We start from the raw sequence: 20900 nt of genomic DNA on the forward strand, positions 1-20900 counted from the left end.
GTTTCTTCCGGCAGACACCCACCAGAGGCCGGGGAGTAAATTAATGGGGTCAACAGGACAGGATTCGGCCTACCTGGTTGTTAGCCTTCAAGATCGACCCAAACTGCCCCTTTGGATGAATGGTAAATGCTTCGAAGGCATTTTGGACACTGGCGCGGACAAAAGTATTATCTCATCGTGCTGGTGGCCACAGTTCTGGCCTGTTATTGAGTCGTCTCATGCCCTACAGGGCTTGGGCTATAGTGCAAACCCCACCATTAGCTGCGCCAGATTAACCTGGGAAACAGACGAAGGGCAGTCAGGATATTTTACACCATATGTCCTTCCCCTGCCAGTCAACTTATGGGGAAGAGATGTAATGCAGGGTATGGGATTGACCTTATCTAATGCATATTCATCTCAGGCCCAAGATATAATGTTAAGAATGGGCCATAGGCCAGGAAAGGGCTTGGGTCACTCCGAGCAAGGAATACGGGAGTCAGTAAATCCTAAACCTAATATCAATAAACAGGGTCTGGGTTTTTCCTAGGCGCCACTGGGGCAGCACGACCCATACCATGGAAAACAGAGACCCCAGCAGGGGTTCCTCAGTGACCACTTACCTCTGAAAAACTGGAAGCAGTGAATCAGCTAGTTAATGAGCAATTCGTTTTGGGGCACATAGAACCATCCACCTCTCCGTGGAATACACCCATTTTTGTCATTAAAAAAAATCAGGAAGATGGCTCTTGTTGCATGACTTGAGAGCCATTAATGAACAAATGCATCTTTTTGGGCCTGTGCAGCGAGGACTCCCAGTGCTTTCAGCTTTACCCAAAAATTGGAGTCTGGTAATAATAGATATTAAGGATTGTTTTTTTTCTATTCCATTGCATCCTGCTGATAGGCCTCGCTTTGCTTTTACTGTTCCTTCAATTAATCATATAGAGCCTGATAAACGCTTTCAATGGAGAGTTTTGCCTCAGGGTATGTCCAATAGTCCAACAATCTGTCAGATGTTTGTGCAGGAGGCTCTTGAACTGCTTCGTGAACGTTTCCCACGTTTGCTTGTGATTCATTACATGGATGATGTACTCATGTGTCATGAGGACTTACAGGTCCTAAGGGAAGCCTACCCATTGCTCATTAAAAGTTTACAGTTATGGGGTCTTCAAATAGCCGCTGAGAAGGTCCAGATTACAGACACTGGCCAATTCTTAGGTTCTGTTATTCTTCCTGAAAAGATTCTACCACAAAAAATAAAAATTTATAGGGACGATTTGCGAACATTAAATGATTTCCAAAAGTTGTTAGGAGATATTAATTGGCTGCGACCGTTTTTAAAAATCCCCTCTGCTGATTTGAAGCCATTGTTTGATATCTTGGAAGGGGATACTCATATTACCTCCCCTCGGGCCTTGACGCCGGCAGCAGAAGCAGCCTTATTACTAGTGGAGGAATCCATTAAGGAGGCACAGCTGTGCAGTATTGATGAAACTCAACCATTTGTTCTATGTGTGTTTAAAACAAGAAAGCTACCCACTGCTGTGTTATGGCAGGATGGACCGTTACTGTGGATCCATTCGCATGCTTCTCCTAACAAAAGTATTGATTGGTATCCAGCTGCTATAGCTCAAATTGCCCTTAAAGGCCTTAAAATGTCTGTTAGTCATTTTGGTAAGCATCCAGCGGTTATGATAGTTCCCTATATCTCCTTTCAGATACAAACTTTGGCAGCCACCTCTGACGATTGGGCAATTTTGGTTACCACCTTTTCAGGAAAAATTGATAATCATTATCCCAAACACCCTCTGCTGCAGTTTGCTGCATGTCATCCCATTGTGTTTCCCCGAGTTACGTCTTCTGCCCCGCTAAAAGACGGGGTGATGGTGTATACAGATGCCTCCAAAAATGGTGTGGGAGCCTATGTTGTGGATTCTAAAATATATACAAAGAACTTTTCTGCCACCTCACCCCAGGTGGTGGAATGTATGGTGGTTTTAGAGGTTCTTCAAAAATTTCATTGTCCTCTTAACATTGTTTCTGATTCTGCCTATGTGGTTAATGCTGTTAAATTATTAGAGACCGCTGGAATTATAAAACCTACTAGTACAGTGGCAGCTCTTTTCCAGAGGTTACAGGACTGTTTACTAAATAGGAGAGCTCCATTTTTTATCACACACATAAGAGCACATTCGGGGCTCCCGGGCCCCATGAGTTTAGGTAATGATCTGGCTGATCGTGCTACACAGCTTGCTGCGGTAGCTCTTGCCTCCCCGTTACAGACCGCTAAAACCTTTCATGATAATTTTCATGTTACAGCTGAAACCCTGCGTAAACGTTTTTCTCTTACCAGAAAGGAGGCTCGTGATATTGTAACCCAATGTCACAATTGTTGCCAGTTTCTCCCTGTCAGACACACTGGCGTAAACCCCAGAGAAATTGTGCCTTTGCAAATATGGCAGATGGATGTGACTCATATCACTGCCTTTGGAAAACTTCAGTATGTGCATGTGTCAATTGACACATGCTCTGGCGTTATTCATGCCACACCACTTACAGGAGAAAAAACCTCTTATGTCATTCAACATTGTCTTGAGGCATGGAGTGCTTGGGGCAAGCCCACATCTTTAAAGACGGATAATGGGCCTGCCTATACTTCTCAAAAGTTTAAACAATTTTGTGCACAGATGCAAGTCACACACATTACAGGCCTGCCTTATAACCCCCAGGGGTAAGGTATTGTAGAGCGAGCACATCGCACACTCAAATCTTATCTACTTAAACAAAAAGGGGGAATATTGAAGGAATTACCCCTGACACCAAGAGTAGCCATCGCCATGGCTCTGTTCACTATAAATTTTTTAAATCTGGATGATAATGGCCAGAATGCTGCAACACGACATAGTTCGGATCCGCAGCGGCCCAAGGATTTGGTTATATGGAAAGATGTGTTTTCTAATGAATGGAAAGGCCCGGATCCCATCCTGTTGAGATCCAGGGGAGCTGTTTGTGTGTTCCCGCAGGACCAGGAAAATCCATTCTGGGTGCCAGAAAGACTGACCCGAACGGTGAGGGGTGACCCACAACACGCGGACTCGCCTGAAGATTTGGCTTCTGTTCCTCCTACCATTTTGCGGATGGATGACAATGGTTACGAAGGAGCAGGTTACGAAGGAGCAGCGATGGGGGATACTCTCAGCCTTCCTGAAACCGACACCAGTCAGCCATAGAGTGGCAGTGTTTCCTCGTTTTTTTTTATTTTATAACCAATAAGACTCTGGGGCTCCCCTACCTTCTATTTATAAGCTTAGCCAAAGGATTCCAGTCTTGGGTTGTGTCCTTCATCTCCTACTTTAAGATTGGGTAGGGGTGGGAATGTTTGGAACAGCCCTATGCTGTGGATCAGTGTTTCTCCTCTGGATGGTCTGCTGACTCAAATCCCAAAGTCATAGGGACAAAGTGTGGTTATTGCACAAGCGCTGGCTGCCCTGGAACAGGGAACCTCTACTGATGTGGTTATCTATGCTGAAGCAGTAAGGTTTATGCCAACCAGCTCCTGCACCCCTAGGACACCTCTGTCCATTGCACAGGGTGGAGTGCTTGGCTTAGCTAGCCCTGAAGGTTGTCGAGCTAAAGAGCATCGCACAGAGAATGGCCCTCTCTGAGAGATATGTCGTCCTGCATAAGGGTTTCCTGCCGTATATTCCCTTTCCCAGAAAAATGGCAGAGGGCAGGCCGGATAAGTTCCAGGTGTCATGAACCTAGGGGCAGATTCCGTGCAAGCCCAAATGTTTCCACTTTGGGAAGTGCGACCTCTATCTTTGCCTTCTGAGGGAATTGCCTTTCTGCAATGAAGTAAAAAAAAGGGGGAGATGTAGAGGACCGCAACCACATTCGCCATTCCAAGATGGCGCTGACATCCGGTTCCACCGCCCGGTGAACAGGATAACGCGCATGTGTTGGTAAATTTCCAACGTTGTAGTCCCTGCCTCTCCCGAGGCGTCATCTGGGATGATGGGCAGCTGACCAATCTGAGAGTGACACGTCCGAGGCAGAGACTGTTTCCTATATAAGGGCTGGGTTCGCCTCGCTCTGGGTCTCTGCCATGTCGGCTTATGCTCTCGCTCTCAAGATGCATTAAAAAGCTGTTCTGCAGAAGGATCCTACGTGCCCTGCGTCATTCTTGCAGGCAAGACCGAGTGCAGGACATATTAGTTTCATAGTTTAAATTTGATTTTCTTTAAATGCATCGTGTTGTAATCTCTTATGTGCTTCTGTTCTCCAATGTTTCCTAGTCAATAAGAATTTCTTTTCATTTTCTCAGGAACTTTTGATTTTTTTCTGTTTATAGCAGTTTTTTTATAGCTCAGGCTTGCCTTGTATTATGTAATTGAGAATTGCTTTGAACATTTATTGCTCTGTCTGCTGTACAAAGTTGTGAAGAAAACTGTAAAGGCACATAAATGTGAACCTTTTCTACTTTGACTAAAAGTCAGAGATACTGAGCTTAATTTTACTCTTTCAAAGTTCATGACAACAATTGTGGCTACAAACAAGAAATGTTGACCTAGTATTTAGTTATTTTGTGTTTTCGACATTAAGACAGTCCGTTGCAGAAGATCCACTCCACCCTGAACAAAGGTCACAAAGTTCAAGTCTATTCCTGCTCCTTCATTTTGAAATAGGAGGTTTGACATAGGGAGTGGTTTCTACAGAATATTTGGTCTATGGTGTATTTGCTGCATATCCTGCCCCAAACAAAAATGTTTTATCAGGAAATAATGACTTGATATCTCAAGGATTGAAACAAGTAACTCTTCTGGCTGTCCTTTGTGTCATGTTAAAGCAGTCTCTTGCCCTCTACCCCCTTTATTTGTAGTGTCTTAATGACAGTGTTCTTTGCATTACAGAAACTTCTCAGATTCAGAAGGTCCCATTTATTCATTGCTCCTTTTACTGTCTGTGCTACTGGGGTTATATGTAGGAAGTGGTCTCCTGTACCCATGTGTTGCAGACTACTTCCCACTTTCTCTTTTGTCAGGTTCAGTGTGGTCAGATTTATATTGAGGTCCTTAATCCATTCGGACTAGAGTTTTATGCATGGTGATACATATGCATCTATTTTCATTCTTCTACAGGTTGACATCTAGTTATGCCAGTACCCTTTGTTAAAGATGCTTTCTTTCTTCCATTTTATAATTTTAGATTCATGGTAAAAATAAAAACACAAAACATACAGAATAAAGAAAGACTATTAAGAGCTGCAAATAAAAAAGGTCAAGTATCATTGGGCATCACTTGGTCATATTTCCAAGGGTGGAATTGCTGGATCCTGACATAGGTTGACTTCCAGTTTCCCGATAAACCGCCACACTGATTTCCAAAGTGGTTGTACAATTTTGCATTCCCACCATCAATGGGTGAGTATTCTCCTTACTCCATATCCTCTCCAGCATAGGTTACCATTGGAGCTTTAGATTTTAGTCATTCTGGCAGGTGAAAGATGGTTTCTCAAAGTTGTTTTGATTTGCATTTCCCTGATTGCCAAGGAAGTTGAACATGACCTTGAGTATCTTTTGGCCATTTGTACTTCTTCTGTTGAGAATTCTCTGTTCAGTTCAGTACCCAATTTTTAATTGGGTTACTCAGAATTTTCATTTCTACTTTCTTGAGTTTTTATATATTTTGGAGATCAGGCCTTTGTCTGATGTGGGGTTGGTGAAAATCTTCCATTCATTAGGTTGCCTTTTGTCTCAATGACAGCATTTTTTGATTTAAAGAAGCTTCTCAGTTTCAGGAGGTCCAATTTTTCATTGATGCTCTTATTGTCTGTGCTACTGGGGTTATATGTAGGAAGTGATCTCCTGTGCCCATGTGTTGCAGTCTATCCCAGTTTCTCTTCTATCAGGTTCTGTGTGGTCATATTATATTGAGGTCTTTAATCCATTTGGACTTGAGTTTTGTGCCAAATGTAGCACGAATAAGAATAATATAGAGACATATATTGGGCTTCATTCTGAAGATCAGAAAAGTAAAGCAGCCAATTCACTAGAGAGCTCTTAACTAAGAAATACTCAGACTAAAGGAGAGTGAGTTCTTGTCTCAGTCTACTTTATATTCTTCCCTAGGTCTGGAATTAAAAGTGTGAGCCACTACCAAATGGATCTGTTTCAGCATTTATTTTGTGTAGCCCAGGGTAGTCTTGAACTCACAGATATCCATCAGCCTCTGTCTCCCAAATCCTGGGATTAAAGGTGTGTAATAACACTGCCTTACCTCTAGTGGATTAGTTTTATCATGTCTTCAGAAAAGCTTTATTTATAAAACAATTTATAAAATATCACTATAGGTTAATGTACTGTTTTTCCCACACAGAATGGTTGATGGTCAAACACCCCTGTTAAGTATCACATATCCAGACATGATCAAGAATGTATTTGTGGAGGAATCTTATTCTGTCTTCAAATACCGACGGGTAAGAGACTTCCTTTTATTTTTCTTTTTTTTAGAAAGTAATTTTATTAAATTATAAAAGTTTCCATTTCCACCCCTCCTCCCAACACCCTCCCTCTCCCCCCACTCCCTCTCCTCCTCCCTCTTCATTCCTAAGGGCAGTCAGGGTTTCCTGCCCTGTGGGAATTTCAAGCTCCTCCCCCTCCCTCCAGGTCCAGGAAGGTGAGTATCCAAACAGACTTGATCCCAAAAATCCAGTATATGCAGAGGAAACAAGTCCCAGTGTCATTGTCAATGGCTTTTCAGAAAGACTCCAGGCCAGCCACATTCAGAGAATCTGGCCACATTCAGAGAATCTGGTTGGATCACGTCCTCGTTCAATCCCAGTCCAAGTGGCCTTGGTAAACTCGCATTAGATCCGGCCCCTTGTATCAGTGGGTGATAGCATCCCTCGCAGTCCTTATTTCCTTTTTCATTTTTTTCATCCTTCTGCTCCTCATTTGGACCTTGGGGGGTTCAGTCCGGTGCTCCAATGTGGGTCTCCATCTGTATCGCAATCCATCATCAGATGAAGGATCTATGGTGATAAGCAAAATATTCATCAATATGGTTATGGGCCAAGGCCGGTTCAGGCACCCTCTCCTCTGTCCAGAGAACAATCTGGGGATCTCTCCTTGGACCTGGGATCCCATATATAATCAAGTCTCCTGTAAACCCTAAAATGACTCCATTAGTTGAAATATATTCTTCCCTGATCCCATATTCATCCTTCCTCCATCCCCCATTTCCGGTCCACCGAGCTTTCCCATTCCTCCCCTAATTCCTTATCTCTAACCTTCTCCCCTTCCAACAACCCCCCCCCATTGCACCCGAGGTTACCTGGGACTCTTGTCTATTTCCTACCTCCTGGCGGATAGCTAAATAATCTTCATCAGGTTCACCTTCTTATTTAGCTTCTCTAGGATCACGAATAATAGGCTCAAAGACCTTTAATTATGGTTAGAATCCACTTATGAGTGAATATATACCGTGTTCCTCTTTTTGGGTCTGGCTTACCTCACTCAGTAAAGTGTTTTCTATTTCCATCCATTTGCATGCAAAATTCAAGATGTCATTTATTTTTACCGCTGAGTAAAACTCTAATGTGTATATGTTCCACACCTTTTTCAACCATTCTTCTATTGAGGGGCACCTACGCTGCTTCCAGGTTCTGGCTATTACAAATAGTGCTGCTATGAACATAGTTGAACAAATGCTTTTGTAGGATGTTAGGGAATCTCTAGGGTATATTCCCAAGAGTGGAATGGCTTGGTCCTGAGGGAGGTTGACTCCCAGTTTCCTGAGAAACCACCACACTGATTTCCACAGAGAATTCTCAACAGATGAACTTCGAATGGCCAAAAGACACTTAAGGTCATGCTCAACCTCCTTAGCGATCAGAAAATTGCAAATCAAAACAACTTTGAGATACCATTTTACACCTGTCAGATGAGCTAAACTCAAAAACACCAATGATAGTCTATGCTGGAGAGGTTGTAGAGTGAGGGGAACACTCATCCATTGTTGGTGGGAATGCAAACTTGTGCAGCCACTGTGGAATTCAGTGTAGCGGTTTCTCAGGAATCTCGAATCAACCTCCCTCAGGATACAGCAATTCTACTCTTGGAAATATACCCAAGAGGTGCCCTATCATACCACAAAAGCATTTACTCATGTATGTTCATAGCAGCACTATTTTTAATAGCCAGAACCTGTAAAAAACATAGGTGCCCCTCAATTGAAGAATGGTTAAAGAAGGTGTGGAACATATACACATTAGAGTTTTACTCAGGGGTAAAAAACAATGACATCTTGAATTTTGCATGCAAATGGATGGAAATAGTAAACGCTTTACTGAGTGAGGCAACCCAGACACAAAAGGAGGAATATGGTATGTACTCACTCATAAGTGGTTTCTAGCCATAATTAAAGGTCTTTGAGCCTATAATTTGTGACCCTAGAGAAGCTAAATAAGAAGATGAACCTGAAAAAAATCATATAGTTATCCTCCTAGATACTGGAATTAGACAAGATAGCCAGGCAACCTTGGGTGCACAGGGAGCGGGGTGGAAGGATGGGGAGATGGTTAGAGAGAAGGGAGTAGGGGAGGATTGGGGAAAGCTTGGGGGAATGAGATGGGAGGAGGGAGGAAGGATGGATGGGGGGCAGGGAAATATATATCTCAACTAAGGGAGCCATTCTAAGGTTTGCCAGATACTTGATTCTTGAGGGGTTCCCATGTCCAAAGAGAGATCCCCAGGTTGTTCCCTGGACAGCAGAGGAGAGGGTGCCTGAACTGGACTTGACCCATAACCATACTGACGAATCACTATCACTACAGAACCTTCATCTTGCGATGGATGGAGATAGAGACAGAGACCCACATTGGAACACTGGACTTAACTCCCTAGGTCCAAATGAGAAGCAGAAGGAGGGAGAACGTGAGCTAGGAAGTCAGGATCCGAGGGAACCTTCATCCGACGATGGATGGAGATTGAGACAGAGAACCACACTGGAGCACTGGCCAGAGACCCCAAGGTCCAAATGAGGAGCAGAAGGAGGTAGAATGTCAACAAGGAAATCAGTAGCACGAAGGAACCGTCATCTGGCGATGGAGGGAGATAGAGACAGAGACATTGGAGCACTGGACTGAGCTCCCCAAGCCCAGATGAAGAGCAGAAGGAGGCAGAATATAAGAAAGGAAGGCAGGACCGCGAGGGTTGTGTCCACCTATGGAGACTGTGGAACTGAACTAGAGGAGCTCATCAAGACCAGCTGGACTCAACTGAATGAGCATGTGATCATACCAGATTCTCTGAATGTGGCTGTCAATGAGGACTGACTGAGAAGACAAGGACAAAGACCCTGGGTTTTGATTTTACTGCATGGACTGGCTTTGTGGGAGCCTGGTTTGTTTGAATGCTAACCTTTCTAGACCTGGATGGAGGGGGAGGACCTTGGACTTCCCACGGGACAAGAAACCCTGACTGCTCTTAGGACTGGAGAGAAAGGGGGAGGGGGAGGGGGGAGTGGGAGGGAAATGGGAGGTGAGGAGGAGGTGGAAATTTTTAATTAATAAATAATAAATAAATAAAATTTAAATAAATAAATAAATAAATTTGCTTGAAATTTTGCTTAAATGAAAGAACCTTTGGTCTTCCTGAATTACAACATCGTTTATTGATTCTTCCCAGAATGTTAACTGAAAGGACATCAATACAGGCTCTACATGAACTTTATGATCTTTCAAGGCTAAGAGAATATCAAAGTCCAGGTGATGCAGATGTGAGCCATCTATGTGAGCCCTAGCCCCACCGGGTATAAATGACACAGGCTGGAGACTCTTCAGCACAAGAACGCAGAAGGGAAGCTCTGCAAAGGACAGCACATACAACTGGAGGAAGAATACAGAGGGGAATATTGCTGACAGACAAGAGAAGATGGACCTCACTTCAACTCTCTCACTGGAAACCTGGGTGTTCCTGGCAATCAGTTTGATGCTTCTATATGTGTGAGTAACCACCAAAGTCCCTCTCCCACTGTGTTCTTGGGATTGGAATTATATTCAGTCATGCATTCTGATATTGACTAGAAGTTCAAAAGTGAAATATGAAACTGGGCTAGAAGAGATGGCTCAGTGGTTAAGAGTACTGACTGCTCTTTTAGAGAATCCATGTTTGAATCCCACCATCCACATGTGACTTACAATCATCTGAAACTATAGTTGAAGGGGATCTTTGGTCCTCCACAAGCACTAGAATACAATTTTATAAAGTGATAGCAGCAGTTGAAATTAACTCTTGTAGAAACACTTTGAATTTAAATGTTTTACTTATTGGGGCTAGCGGCAGCACATGAGACAATGTGTGTGTGTGTGTGTGTGTGTGTGTGTGTGTCTGTGAGTGTGTATGTGGGGCAAGATGAATAGTGCATATAAAAGGCGAGAGTGGCCAAGTTAACAACAAAACCATTGGCAGTTAGAAAAAGGCACAGTTACACCAAAAGCATGACAGCTATACAAATATTGTGACAGCTACGCCAAGAGGGTGAGAGTTATGCCAAAATTGTAACAGCTGGAAAAGGGCATGAAACTAGAAACAGTGACCTTACAAAGTCCATGAAAAACATTCTCAGCTGAAGGTCAGTAAGCAGGGAGGAGACCTGACTTATTTACAGAAAGTATAATTGGAGTTAAAGATGGGGTAAAATGACATAAAATGCCTCATGCCCTTGTGATCTCTATCAGGGGCTATAGGAGCTGTGGCTCATAAGGACGTGACTGCTGATGTGATTGGTTAATTCCCCTTCTGCTTTTTTCTTGGATTCTGGGTTTTTGCTTTATAAATTGCATGTTGTCAGGAAATAAATAAGTTTCTTTTTGACTCAACTCACCACTGAGTCAACTCTTCAGTTGGGCCTTCAGAGGGACCCCACATATGTGCAAGTGTGTATGTGAATGTGTATGTAAGTCAGAAGAAAACTTTCTCTCCTATCTTGGAAGTCTTGTAAGTCAAATTCAGAATAACAAAATTTTCAGTCAGTGCCTTTATTGTGCAGTCATCTCAAAGGACAGAAATGATGTGACAGTGGAGTTGAGTTCATTGTGCATGTTTATTTTTGGCTAAATAAACATCAAACAAGCGCCTATATGTGTCAGGCAAGTAATTCACTACTGTGGTATAGCCACAGTGGTACAAACTCTGGAAGTTCATATTGACATTATGCAGCTCTGATAAGCACACCATTACATACTGTCAACTACCTCTTGAGGAGGTGATAAGATTTAATCTCTGTATGACCTGATTGACTTTCATTTTACCTCTAGATTCAAAATAAGTGAGTAGAAACAAGTACTAACCACAGGCTGCCATGCACACTGAACTGCTTACCTTTTCTTTAAACTCTCCGGGAGATGGAGGGACAGCCAAGTTATTGGTTGGTTTCATGTTTTATTTATGTTTATTTCCTCTCTTCTATATGTGTCGTCACAACGTTTTCTGTTTCACTTATAGATTGGGGACCCAAAACCATGACATTTTTAAGAAACAGGGAATTCCTGGGCCCAAACCTCTGCCATTTTTAGGAACTCTGCTGTATTGCTACAAGGTGAGTATTGATTCCTGGCAGTCAATAATGGCTTGGTTTTCTATTAAACTCTCCTTGGAAGGAAGCTCTGAGATTTCATGCCCTCATGCTGTGTGTTCTCATGATACTAGAGAATGTCTAGTGGTTTCTTGGAGAATAATTGTCAACATAAAACTGTCAAATGCCTGCATGCATGTTTTTAAAGTGTGTATGCATGTATTTGCTTGTGCATGAGTGCCCATGTGTGTGCAGATGGATATGCATGGGTATATGAGTGTGTATATTGAGGTCAGGGTTTGGTGAAGGTGTATTCTTGATTGCTCTTCACTTTATACTTTTAGGCAAGGTCTCTTAGAATACCAGCTCTCTCTGACATCACTAGTTTGACTGGCCAGCTTCATTCCGGACTCCCTCATCTCTGCCTTCTGCAAGTGGGGATACTTGACAACTTTAACCACTGCCTGGCATTTACACAGATAATGGGAATCCAAACTCTAATACTTACGATGATGTCTCTTCCCACTGACCATCTCCACAGCTCCCATTGTCAACTTTCCCCATATTTATTAATTTTGGGGTAAGTGTGTATGTAAGACAGCATGTATATGTAGATCAAGAGGCAACTTGAGGGAGTCAGTTTTCTCTTTCTACCACATAAGACCTAGGGATAAATCTCAGGTTGTCAGAGTTGGTGACAAATGCCTTTTCATTTGGAACCATCTTACAGTGAGTCCTGATGTCAGTTTATTGAGCCTCAAGGTTGCCTTAGGTGAAATACACAGAACTCCGGTCCATTTAATCTTGATATTCACGACATGATGCTCAGACTTTGTGAGCAAAACGAAGCTTATTTCTTACCTAGTGCAGATTCTGGAAATGCACTTCTAAACTTATTTGAAGCAAATTTAGAGGGGGTTTCCAACTTTTAGGACATCAAACTGGATGCACTAGATTAAAATTTTCCTCTTTGTATCCAGAACATGAGCAGCATTTTTTTCTTTATGCTGAATATTTCTGAACCATCAGCATATTATATCTTTGTGGGAACTTTTCATGTGCTTGGGTTCTCTGCATAACCATCAAAACTTGATGCTATTTCTATAGATCTAGCCTCACCATTTACTTTTTATAGCAGGTTGAGGGAAACTTGAGAATTGTAATGGTTTCTTTTTGGATATTCCTGTAGGAATTGTGTCCAGGTTAGTGACTGCTTCTTTTAGAAGGACTTTCTTTGTATACATGAGTATCAACATGTGGGTTTATACACATAAGTGCAGTATGTACACTGGCCAAAAGAGGATACAGATTTCACTGATGCCAGAGATATTTATGGTTGTAAGGTGTTGGGTTTAGATTCTGGGGATAGAACATGGACCCTTGAGAAAATCAGAAAATGCTCTTAACTGTGGCATCACAACTCCAGGCCTAAAGACAGGTTTTCTTTTCTCTCTTTTTTTGTGGTGCTGAGAATGGTGTTTAGAGCTTTAGACATGCCAGCAATTGCTCTACACTGCCACGGACCTACAGCTGCTTCTCTTCCTTTAAGGCAGCAGCCTGTGCATGAGTATGAGCAGAAAGGATGTAACCTGAGACAGGATGATGGCTGTCAGTCACCAACACAGTGTGCTTTGTATTTTCATTGAAAGATGTTAAAGGCAAAAAAAGGGAAAAGGATGGTTTAAACAAATTATTAATAATGAGCATGTCATGTGCCACATTTAAGTCTAGGTAGATCTTTAGAGACAAACCTGATTTGACATCTGGCCCATGGTCAGTCATCGGCAGACATTTCCAAGTTCACATCCAGAGGGCAAGAGGCAAATCTAGTGTTGCCGTCTGTTCAGGTTTTCTTTCTAAAGGTTTTTATACTTAACTACCACATTCTTTAAAATAAATTATTATTATTATATTCATAATCATCATCATTATTGTGTGTGTGGTGTGTTTCTGGTGCTGTGCACATGTATACACCTATGAGTGTGTGCATAGACTACAGTAAGTTGTTTGGTATCCTGCCCTATCATTCTGCCTTTTCCCGATGAGCCAATCGGTTGGTGCCACTACATGAACCTAAAAAACTTTTCTCTCTCAGAAATGGTAAATCTCATTTCACAGAATTTGTGGGTTTGGTAACCTGGCTACAGAAGGGATGATACATACAGAAAAATAATGGATTTCATGCTCTTTTTCTTTCCAGGGTTTATGGAAATTCGATGTCGAGTGTTCTGAAAAGTATGGGAAAATATGGGGGTAAGTGTTCTGGAAAGATCAATGAGTTGATTCTTTTAAGGGGGTTGTACTCTACTTGTACAATGACTATGCGAGCTGAGAATTGCAGTAATGACTTCTCTGTTGTAAAGGTGACAATGAGTGTCATAAGTGCCATGGTTCACAGGTCTGATTATCCTGAGAACATTGTATGCTATAGAGTTTGGACAGGATTTGAGGCTCCATGGACTTTAGGCCACGTGTGTGTGTGTGTGTGTGTGTGTGTGTGTGTGTGTGTGTGTGTGTGTGTTTATTGAGTCAGGGTTTCTGTGTAACAGTCCTGACTGTTCTGGAAGTCATTTTGTAGACCAGATTGGCCTCAAAGTGACAGAGACTTATCTGCCTTTGCTTCTGAGTGCTGGGATTAAAGACATGGGCCACAATACCTGGCAGGACCTTGTATTTTATCCAGAGTTGGCATCTTGTATGTTTTTCTTCTGATACTTCGTTTTCTTTTTTCTCTCTCCTTTTTATACTTTAAAAATAACACCAAACAAAATTCCCACTTTCTCACCTCCTACCTCTTCCCTCCTGCTCACCAAAATAGTCTTTTCCCACACGCCCTCCAGTCCTAAGAGAAGGCAAGGCACTCTGCCATGTGGGAGTCCAATGCCCTCCCCCCTACATCCAGTCTTAGGAAGATATGCATCCAAAGAGAAGAGGATCTCAAAAAGCCAGTACATGCAGTAGAGACAATTCCCAATGCCATTGTCATTGATCCCTCAGTCTGCCCAAATTGTAAGCCACATCCAGAGGGCCCAAATTGATCCCATTTCCATTCATTCCCAGTCCAGCTGGCTTTTGTGATCTCCCTTTCACTCAGGCACACTATCTCAGTAGGTGAAACCCTAGTGGTCCTGACCTCCTTGTGCATATTCTCCCTCCTTCTACTCTACAACTGAACCTTGGAAGTTCAGTCCAGTGTGCCAGTATGGGTCTCTATCTCTGTCTCCATCTGCCACAGTACAAAGGTTCTATGGTGATATTCAAGCTACTCATCAGCCTGACTACTGGACAATGGCAGTTCAGGCACCCTCTCTTCCACTGCCCAGAATCCTAGTTGAGGTCATCTCCATGGATTCTTGGGAATCCCTCCAGAGTCAAGCCTCTTGACAAGCCCAAAATGGCTCTCTCAATTATGATATCTTCTTCTCTGCTTCCATATTATTCCTTCCTCTATCTCAACTATCCCACTTCCCCATGCTTTCTCCAAACCTTCCCTTCTCCCTTACCCTCCACTTCTCCCCTCTCCCTCCCATTGTCTGCTTCCCTCTACTCCCCACCCCCATGTTCCTAACGTTTGTCAGGTAAACTTGTCTGCTTCCAATTTCCAGATGCATCTATATATTTTTTCTTTGGGTTCACCTTATTACTTAGCTTCTCTAGGATCATGAACTATAGTCTCAATGTCCTTTGTTTTTGGCTAGAATCCACTAATGAGTGATTACATACCATATTCATACTTTTGGGACTGGTTTATCTCACTCAGTATAGTGTTTCCTACTTCCATCCATTTGCAGGCAAAATTCAAGATGTCATTGTTTTTTACCACTGAGTAGTACTCTAATTTGTAGATGTGCCACACATTCTTTATCCATTCTTCTGTTGAGGGGCATTTAGTTTATTTCCATGATCTGGCTATTACAAATAATGCATCTATGAACTTAGTTGAACAAATGCTCTTGTAATATGATTGGGCATACTTTTGATAAATTCCAAAGAGTGGTTTTGCTTGATCCTCAGGTAGGTTGACTCCCAATTTTCTGATAAATTTCCACCCTGATTTCTAAAGTAGTTGCATAGGTTTGCATTCCCACCAGCAATGGATGAGTGTTTCCCTTATTCATGTCCTCTCCAGTATAGGTTATCTTTGGTGTTTTTGATTTTAGCTATTCTGACAGGTGTAAGATGGTATCTCAAAGTTGTTTTGATTTGTATTTCCCTGATAGCTAAGGAAGTTGAACATGTCCTTAGGTATCTTTTGGCCATTTGAAATTCTTCTGTTGAGAATTCTCTGTCTTGTTCCATGCCCCATTTTTTAATTGGGTTATTTAGAATTTTCATGAGATTTTTATATATTTTGGAGGTCAGTCCTTTGTCTGATGAAGGGTTCTTGAAGATCTTCTCCCATTCAGTAGGTTGCCTTTTTGTCTTTTTGACTGTGTCCTTTGCTTTACAAAAGATTCTTAGTTTCAGGAGGTCCCATTTATTCATCTTTGCTCTTATTCTCAGTGCTACTGTGGTTATACATAGGAATATGTCTCATGTGCCCATGCACTGCAGGATACTTTCCCATTTCTCTTCTATGAGGTTCAGTTTGGTCAGATTTATATTGAGATTTTTAATCCATTTAGACTTGAGTTTTGTGCATGGTGATAGATATGGATCTATTTTCATTCTTCTTCTGGTTGACATCCAGTTATGCCAGAACCATGTGTCAAATATGCTTTCTTTCTTCCATTTATAATTTTAGATTCTTTGTAAAAAATCCGGTATTCATAGGTGTGTGGATTAATATTCATGTCTTCAATTTGATTCCATTGGTCAATTTCTCTGTTTTTATGTCAGTACCAAGCTGTTTTGATTACTGTAGCTCTGTAATAGAATTTAATGTCAAGAATGGTAATGCCTGTGGCAGTTCCTTTATTACATAGGATTGTTTGGCAATCCTGGGTTTTTGCTATTCAATATAGTTTATTATTAATCTCTCAAGGTCTGTGTAGAATTTTGTTGGAATTTGATGGAGATTGCATTGAATCTGTAGATTGTTTTTGGTAGGATATTAACAGAGAAATAAGAGAACTAACAGATGTTATGAATCAACTGGACTTAATAGACATATATAGAACATTCCACACAAACAGGAAAGGTATACACTCTTCTCAGCATCTCATGGAACCTTCTCAAAAATTGATCACATACTCGGTAGCAAAAACAAACATCCATAGATACAAAAATTGGAATAAACACCTGTGTCTTATCTGGTCACCATAGAGTAAAGTTAGAATTTAACAAAAATACTATGCCCAGAAAGCCTGGAAACTCATGCAAACTTGAATAGTCAACTACGGAGCCATCTCAGGGTCAAGGAAGAAATAAAGAATGAAATTAAAGTCTTCCTTGAATTCAATGAGAATGCAGATACAACATGCCTAAACCTATGGAACACTATGAAAGCAGGGATAAAAGGGAAGTTCATAACACTAAGTGTTCACATTGACAGAATGGATAAAGCTCACATTAGCAGTTTAACAGCACCCCTGAAAACTCTACAAAAAAAGAAGCAGACTCACCCAGGAGGAGTAGATGACTGGAAATAATCAAACTGAAGGTCGAAATCAACCCAATTAAAACACTGACAACAATCTAAAGATTCAATGAAACAGCCTGTTATTTGAGAAAATCAACAAGATAGACAAACTCTTATCCAAATTACTCAAAAGACAGAGAGAGACCACCAAAATGATCAAAATTAGAAATGAAAAGGGGGGCACAACAGAAGACACTGAGTAAATTCAGAGAATCATTAGGTCTTACTACAAAAACCAGTACTCCATAATTGGAAAACTTAAAAGATATGGACAATTTTTTAGATAAATACCATATACCAAAATTATATCAAGACCTGGTGAGCAATTTAAATAGACCTATTAGTTGGGAGGAAACAGAAACCATCATCAAAAACCTCCCCGTTAAAAAAAAAAAGCCCAGGGACAGATGGTTTTAGTGCAGAATTCTACCACAACTTCCAGGAAGAGCTAATACCTATACTTCTTAATGTGTACCACATAATAGAAATAGAAGGGTCATTGCCAAAATCTTTTTATGAAGCTATAGTTACCCTGATACCAAAACCGCACAAAGACTCAACCAAGAAAGAGAATTACAGACCAAACTCAACTCATGAACATCGATGCAAAAATTCTCAATAAAATACTGGCAAATCACATATAAGAACACATCAAAAAAATCATCTATTATGATCATATAGTCTTCATCCCAGACAAACATGGCAGGTTCAACATATGAAAATCTATCAATGTAATCCATTATATGAAGTTCTGGCTATAGCAATAAGACAACATAAGGAGACCAAAAAGATTCAAATTTGAAAGGAAGAAGTCAAACTTTCATTATTTGCAGATGATATGATAGTGTACATAATTGACCCTGAAAACTCTACCAAAGGACTCCTATAGCTGATAATGCCTTCAGTGATGCAGCAGGATACAAGATCAACTCAAAAAAAAAATCAGTAGCTCTTCTATACACAAAGAATAAAAAAGCTGAGAGGAAAATCAGATAAACATGACCTTTTACAATAGCCACAAATAGCCCAAAAATAATCTTGGTGTAACACCAACCACAGAAGTCAAAGACTAGTTTGACAAAAACTTTAAGTCTTTGAAGAAAGAAATTGAAGAGGATACAAAAAAAATAAATAAATAAAGATCTCCCATGCTCTTGGATTGGTAGGATCAACATAGAGAATCCTCCTTTTTCATGTCCCTCTAATCAGTTCTGATAAATGTGTGATATCATTGGTATTGGTGGAGCATGCTGGGAGGATTTGCTGAAGAAGGCAGAGTCAGGAGGATCATGAGATTGAGGCCAGCCTGGGTTACACAAGGGTGTGATACCATCTTTTTGTCACATTCACTCATTTCCTTTTAGAAATGCTTACTCCTTACTCAGTATTGACTTTAGCATGTCCATTGACAGCAGGGATGGAAGGACATACCTAAACACTTGATAAATTTTTTATGCTTAGCATAAATTTTTTTTGTAAATAAAAATATTTTGTTATTGTGGTTTATATTTTATTTTAACCAGACCTGCTTTTTCCTTCCTGAGGGTGGGGGGTGGGCAGGTGGCATGGTGCACATATATAGGTCAGAAGAAACTTGTGGTAGTTGGCCTTCTACTTCCAGGGTACTGAACCAAGGTGAACAGGCATAATACAGGTACTTTTTTCTGCTGAGCTATCTTATCAGCCCCCGTCAAGATTTTGTTTTTCAGAGACAGGGTTTCTGTGTTTTAACAGCCCTGACTGTTCTGAAATTAGCTCTACAAGACTGGGCTGGCCTCGAACGTACAGAGATCCACTTGCCTCTGCCTATTGAGTTCCAGAATTAAAAGTGTGTGCCATCATTATCCCCTGCCAGGATTTTGATAGAAGTGTATATCATTGTGACCTGTCTTATTGAACTGACTTTGGAGATCCAATGTGTTTAAAAACCAAAATACCCTTCCTTGGGTATATGTCTTTAAGGGTTCTGTAAATTGGCTGAGTCAGCAGCAGGAACTGTTCTCTATCACTAATACTAGGGTTTGGTTAGAGCTTTGGAATAGTTGTCATCATTATGCTATGAGACAGAAACAAATGGGAGGAGACTCTGGCTCTTCCTGACTCTTCATCTCTTCTCATCCATCCTTAACACAGGGATCTGCTGAGATGCACAGCCCATAAAGATCATGTCATTCAGTGCCAACATTAGGTTTAGCTGTCTGTCCAATGGACCTGTGTGAATGTCTCCTAGCAATATTATTGCTTATCAACACTCAATAGTGGTTATACTTTAGCTTTTCACTGACATAATATCTTTTTATTTTATTTATTAATCCATTGCTTTTTAAAAAAGTGAATCTCTATGCATATCCCTGGCTGTTCTCTCACTCATTATGTAGACCAGACTTGTCTTGAACTCAGAGATCCATTTACTTCTGCCTTCTAAGTGCTATGTTTAAGGGTGTGTGTCATACCTGAACCCAATATAATTTTTATATGAAATATTTTCTTTCATTTTTATTATTTTTGTGTGTGTACCAATGAATTTAACTGGAATGACTTACAGAATCATGAGTGAGTGAGAGGCTATTTTGAGGAGTGTGAGCACCACTGACATAGACTTCTTGCCTTCTCACAGCAACTATTTCTTTTTGATTTTTTCTTATACTTGCTCATTTTTTACAGAGGGACATATATCCCATGGAGCACATGTAAAGGTCAGAGGACAACATGTGGCAGTCAGTTCTCTCACTTCACCTTATAGATCCCAGGGATAGTACTGGTGTTGATTGGGCCATTTTGCTTTCCCACCCCAGGAGCTAGCTGTGTGCTAGTCCTCAGAGAAGCGCAGGACCGTGAGCTTCCTGCAGGAATGTTGACAACCAAATCACTCACAGTGTTTGCAAAGGTAGTCCTAGCTGCAGGGAATACCAGAATGTAGAAGACAGCATTGCACCTCTCCCCCCACACCTTCTGGCTCTTATGTTCTTTCTGCCCTCACTTTTATATTTTCTAAGTCTTGGAAAAGTTGATATAGGTGCCTCACTTAATTCTGTACTTCCATTTGTTTTGAAGCTCAATGAATCAAAACCAGGGCCTGCTGTACTCTAGGTAGTCATTCTACCACAGAACTGCATCTGAAGCTAAGATAGTGAATTATTTTATTATTTTTAAGATTACAATTTTTATTTTAAGTTTTAAAATAATAAAGATTCGGTTTTACTCTTAATATTAACTTTAATGTACTATCTTAAATCCTTAATTATAAATTTGAGTTAAATATTATATTTTTTAAACATTAATTACTATAGCTTATATTATATTTGTGTGTGTGTGTGTGTTTGTGTGTGTGCATGTGTGAGTATATGTCTGCACATGAGTGCTGATTATCATGAAGGCCAGAGGGAGTAACAGCTGGTAGCAGCAGTTACAGGTGGGTGTGAGCTCTTGGATTGGTATGATCAACATAGTAAAAATGGCAATTCTACCAAAAGCAATCTATACATTCAGTGCAATCCCCATCAAAATCCCAACAAAATTCTTCACAGACCTTGAGAGAACAATAATCAACTTTATGTAGAAAAACAAAAACCCAGGAAAGCCAAAACAATCCTATACAATAAAAGTACTTCCAGAGGCATTACCATCCCTGACTTCAAACTCTATTACATAGCTACAGTAATGAAAATAGCTTGGTATTGGCATAAAAACAAATGTTAACCAATGGAATCAAATCAAAGACCCAGATATTAATCTACAAACTTATGAATACCCAATTTGAAGC

The 20900-nt window shown here is 40.9% G+C and overlaps 1 protein-coding gene across 1 annotated transcript in view; it reads left to right on the plus strand.

The window, feature by feature from the left end:
- Window positions 1-3771: 3771 nt before the first annotated feature.
- The window catches only part of LOC125399854 (cytochrome P450 3A11-like), a 39247-nt gene continuing 22118 nt past the window's right edge, over window positions 3772-20900 (plus strand). Inside the window, exons 1-5 of the mRNA XM_087902497.1 lie at window positions 3772-5402; window positions 6358-6457; window positions 9669-9985; window positions 11487-11580; window positions 13757-13809. Of these exons, the coding sequence (XP_087758623.1) occupies window positions 9915-9985; window positions 11487-11580; window positions 13757-13809 (218 nt within the window). The 5' untranslated portion in view covers window positions 3772-5402; window positions 6358-6457; window positions 9669-9914. The remainder of the gene's footprint in view (window positions 5403-6357; window positions 6458-9668; window positions 9986-11486; window positions 11581-13756; window positions 13810-20900) is intronic.

The sequence above is a fragment of the Myodes glareolus genome, chromosome 2, assembly GCF_982192425.1.
Source record: "Myodes glareolus chromosome 2, mMyoGla1.1, whole genome shotgun sequence".
Lineage (NCBI taxonomy): Eukaryota > Metazoa > Chordata > Mammalia > Rodentia > Cricetidae > Myodes > Myodes glareolus.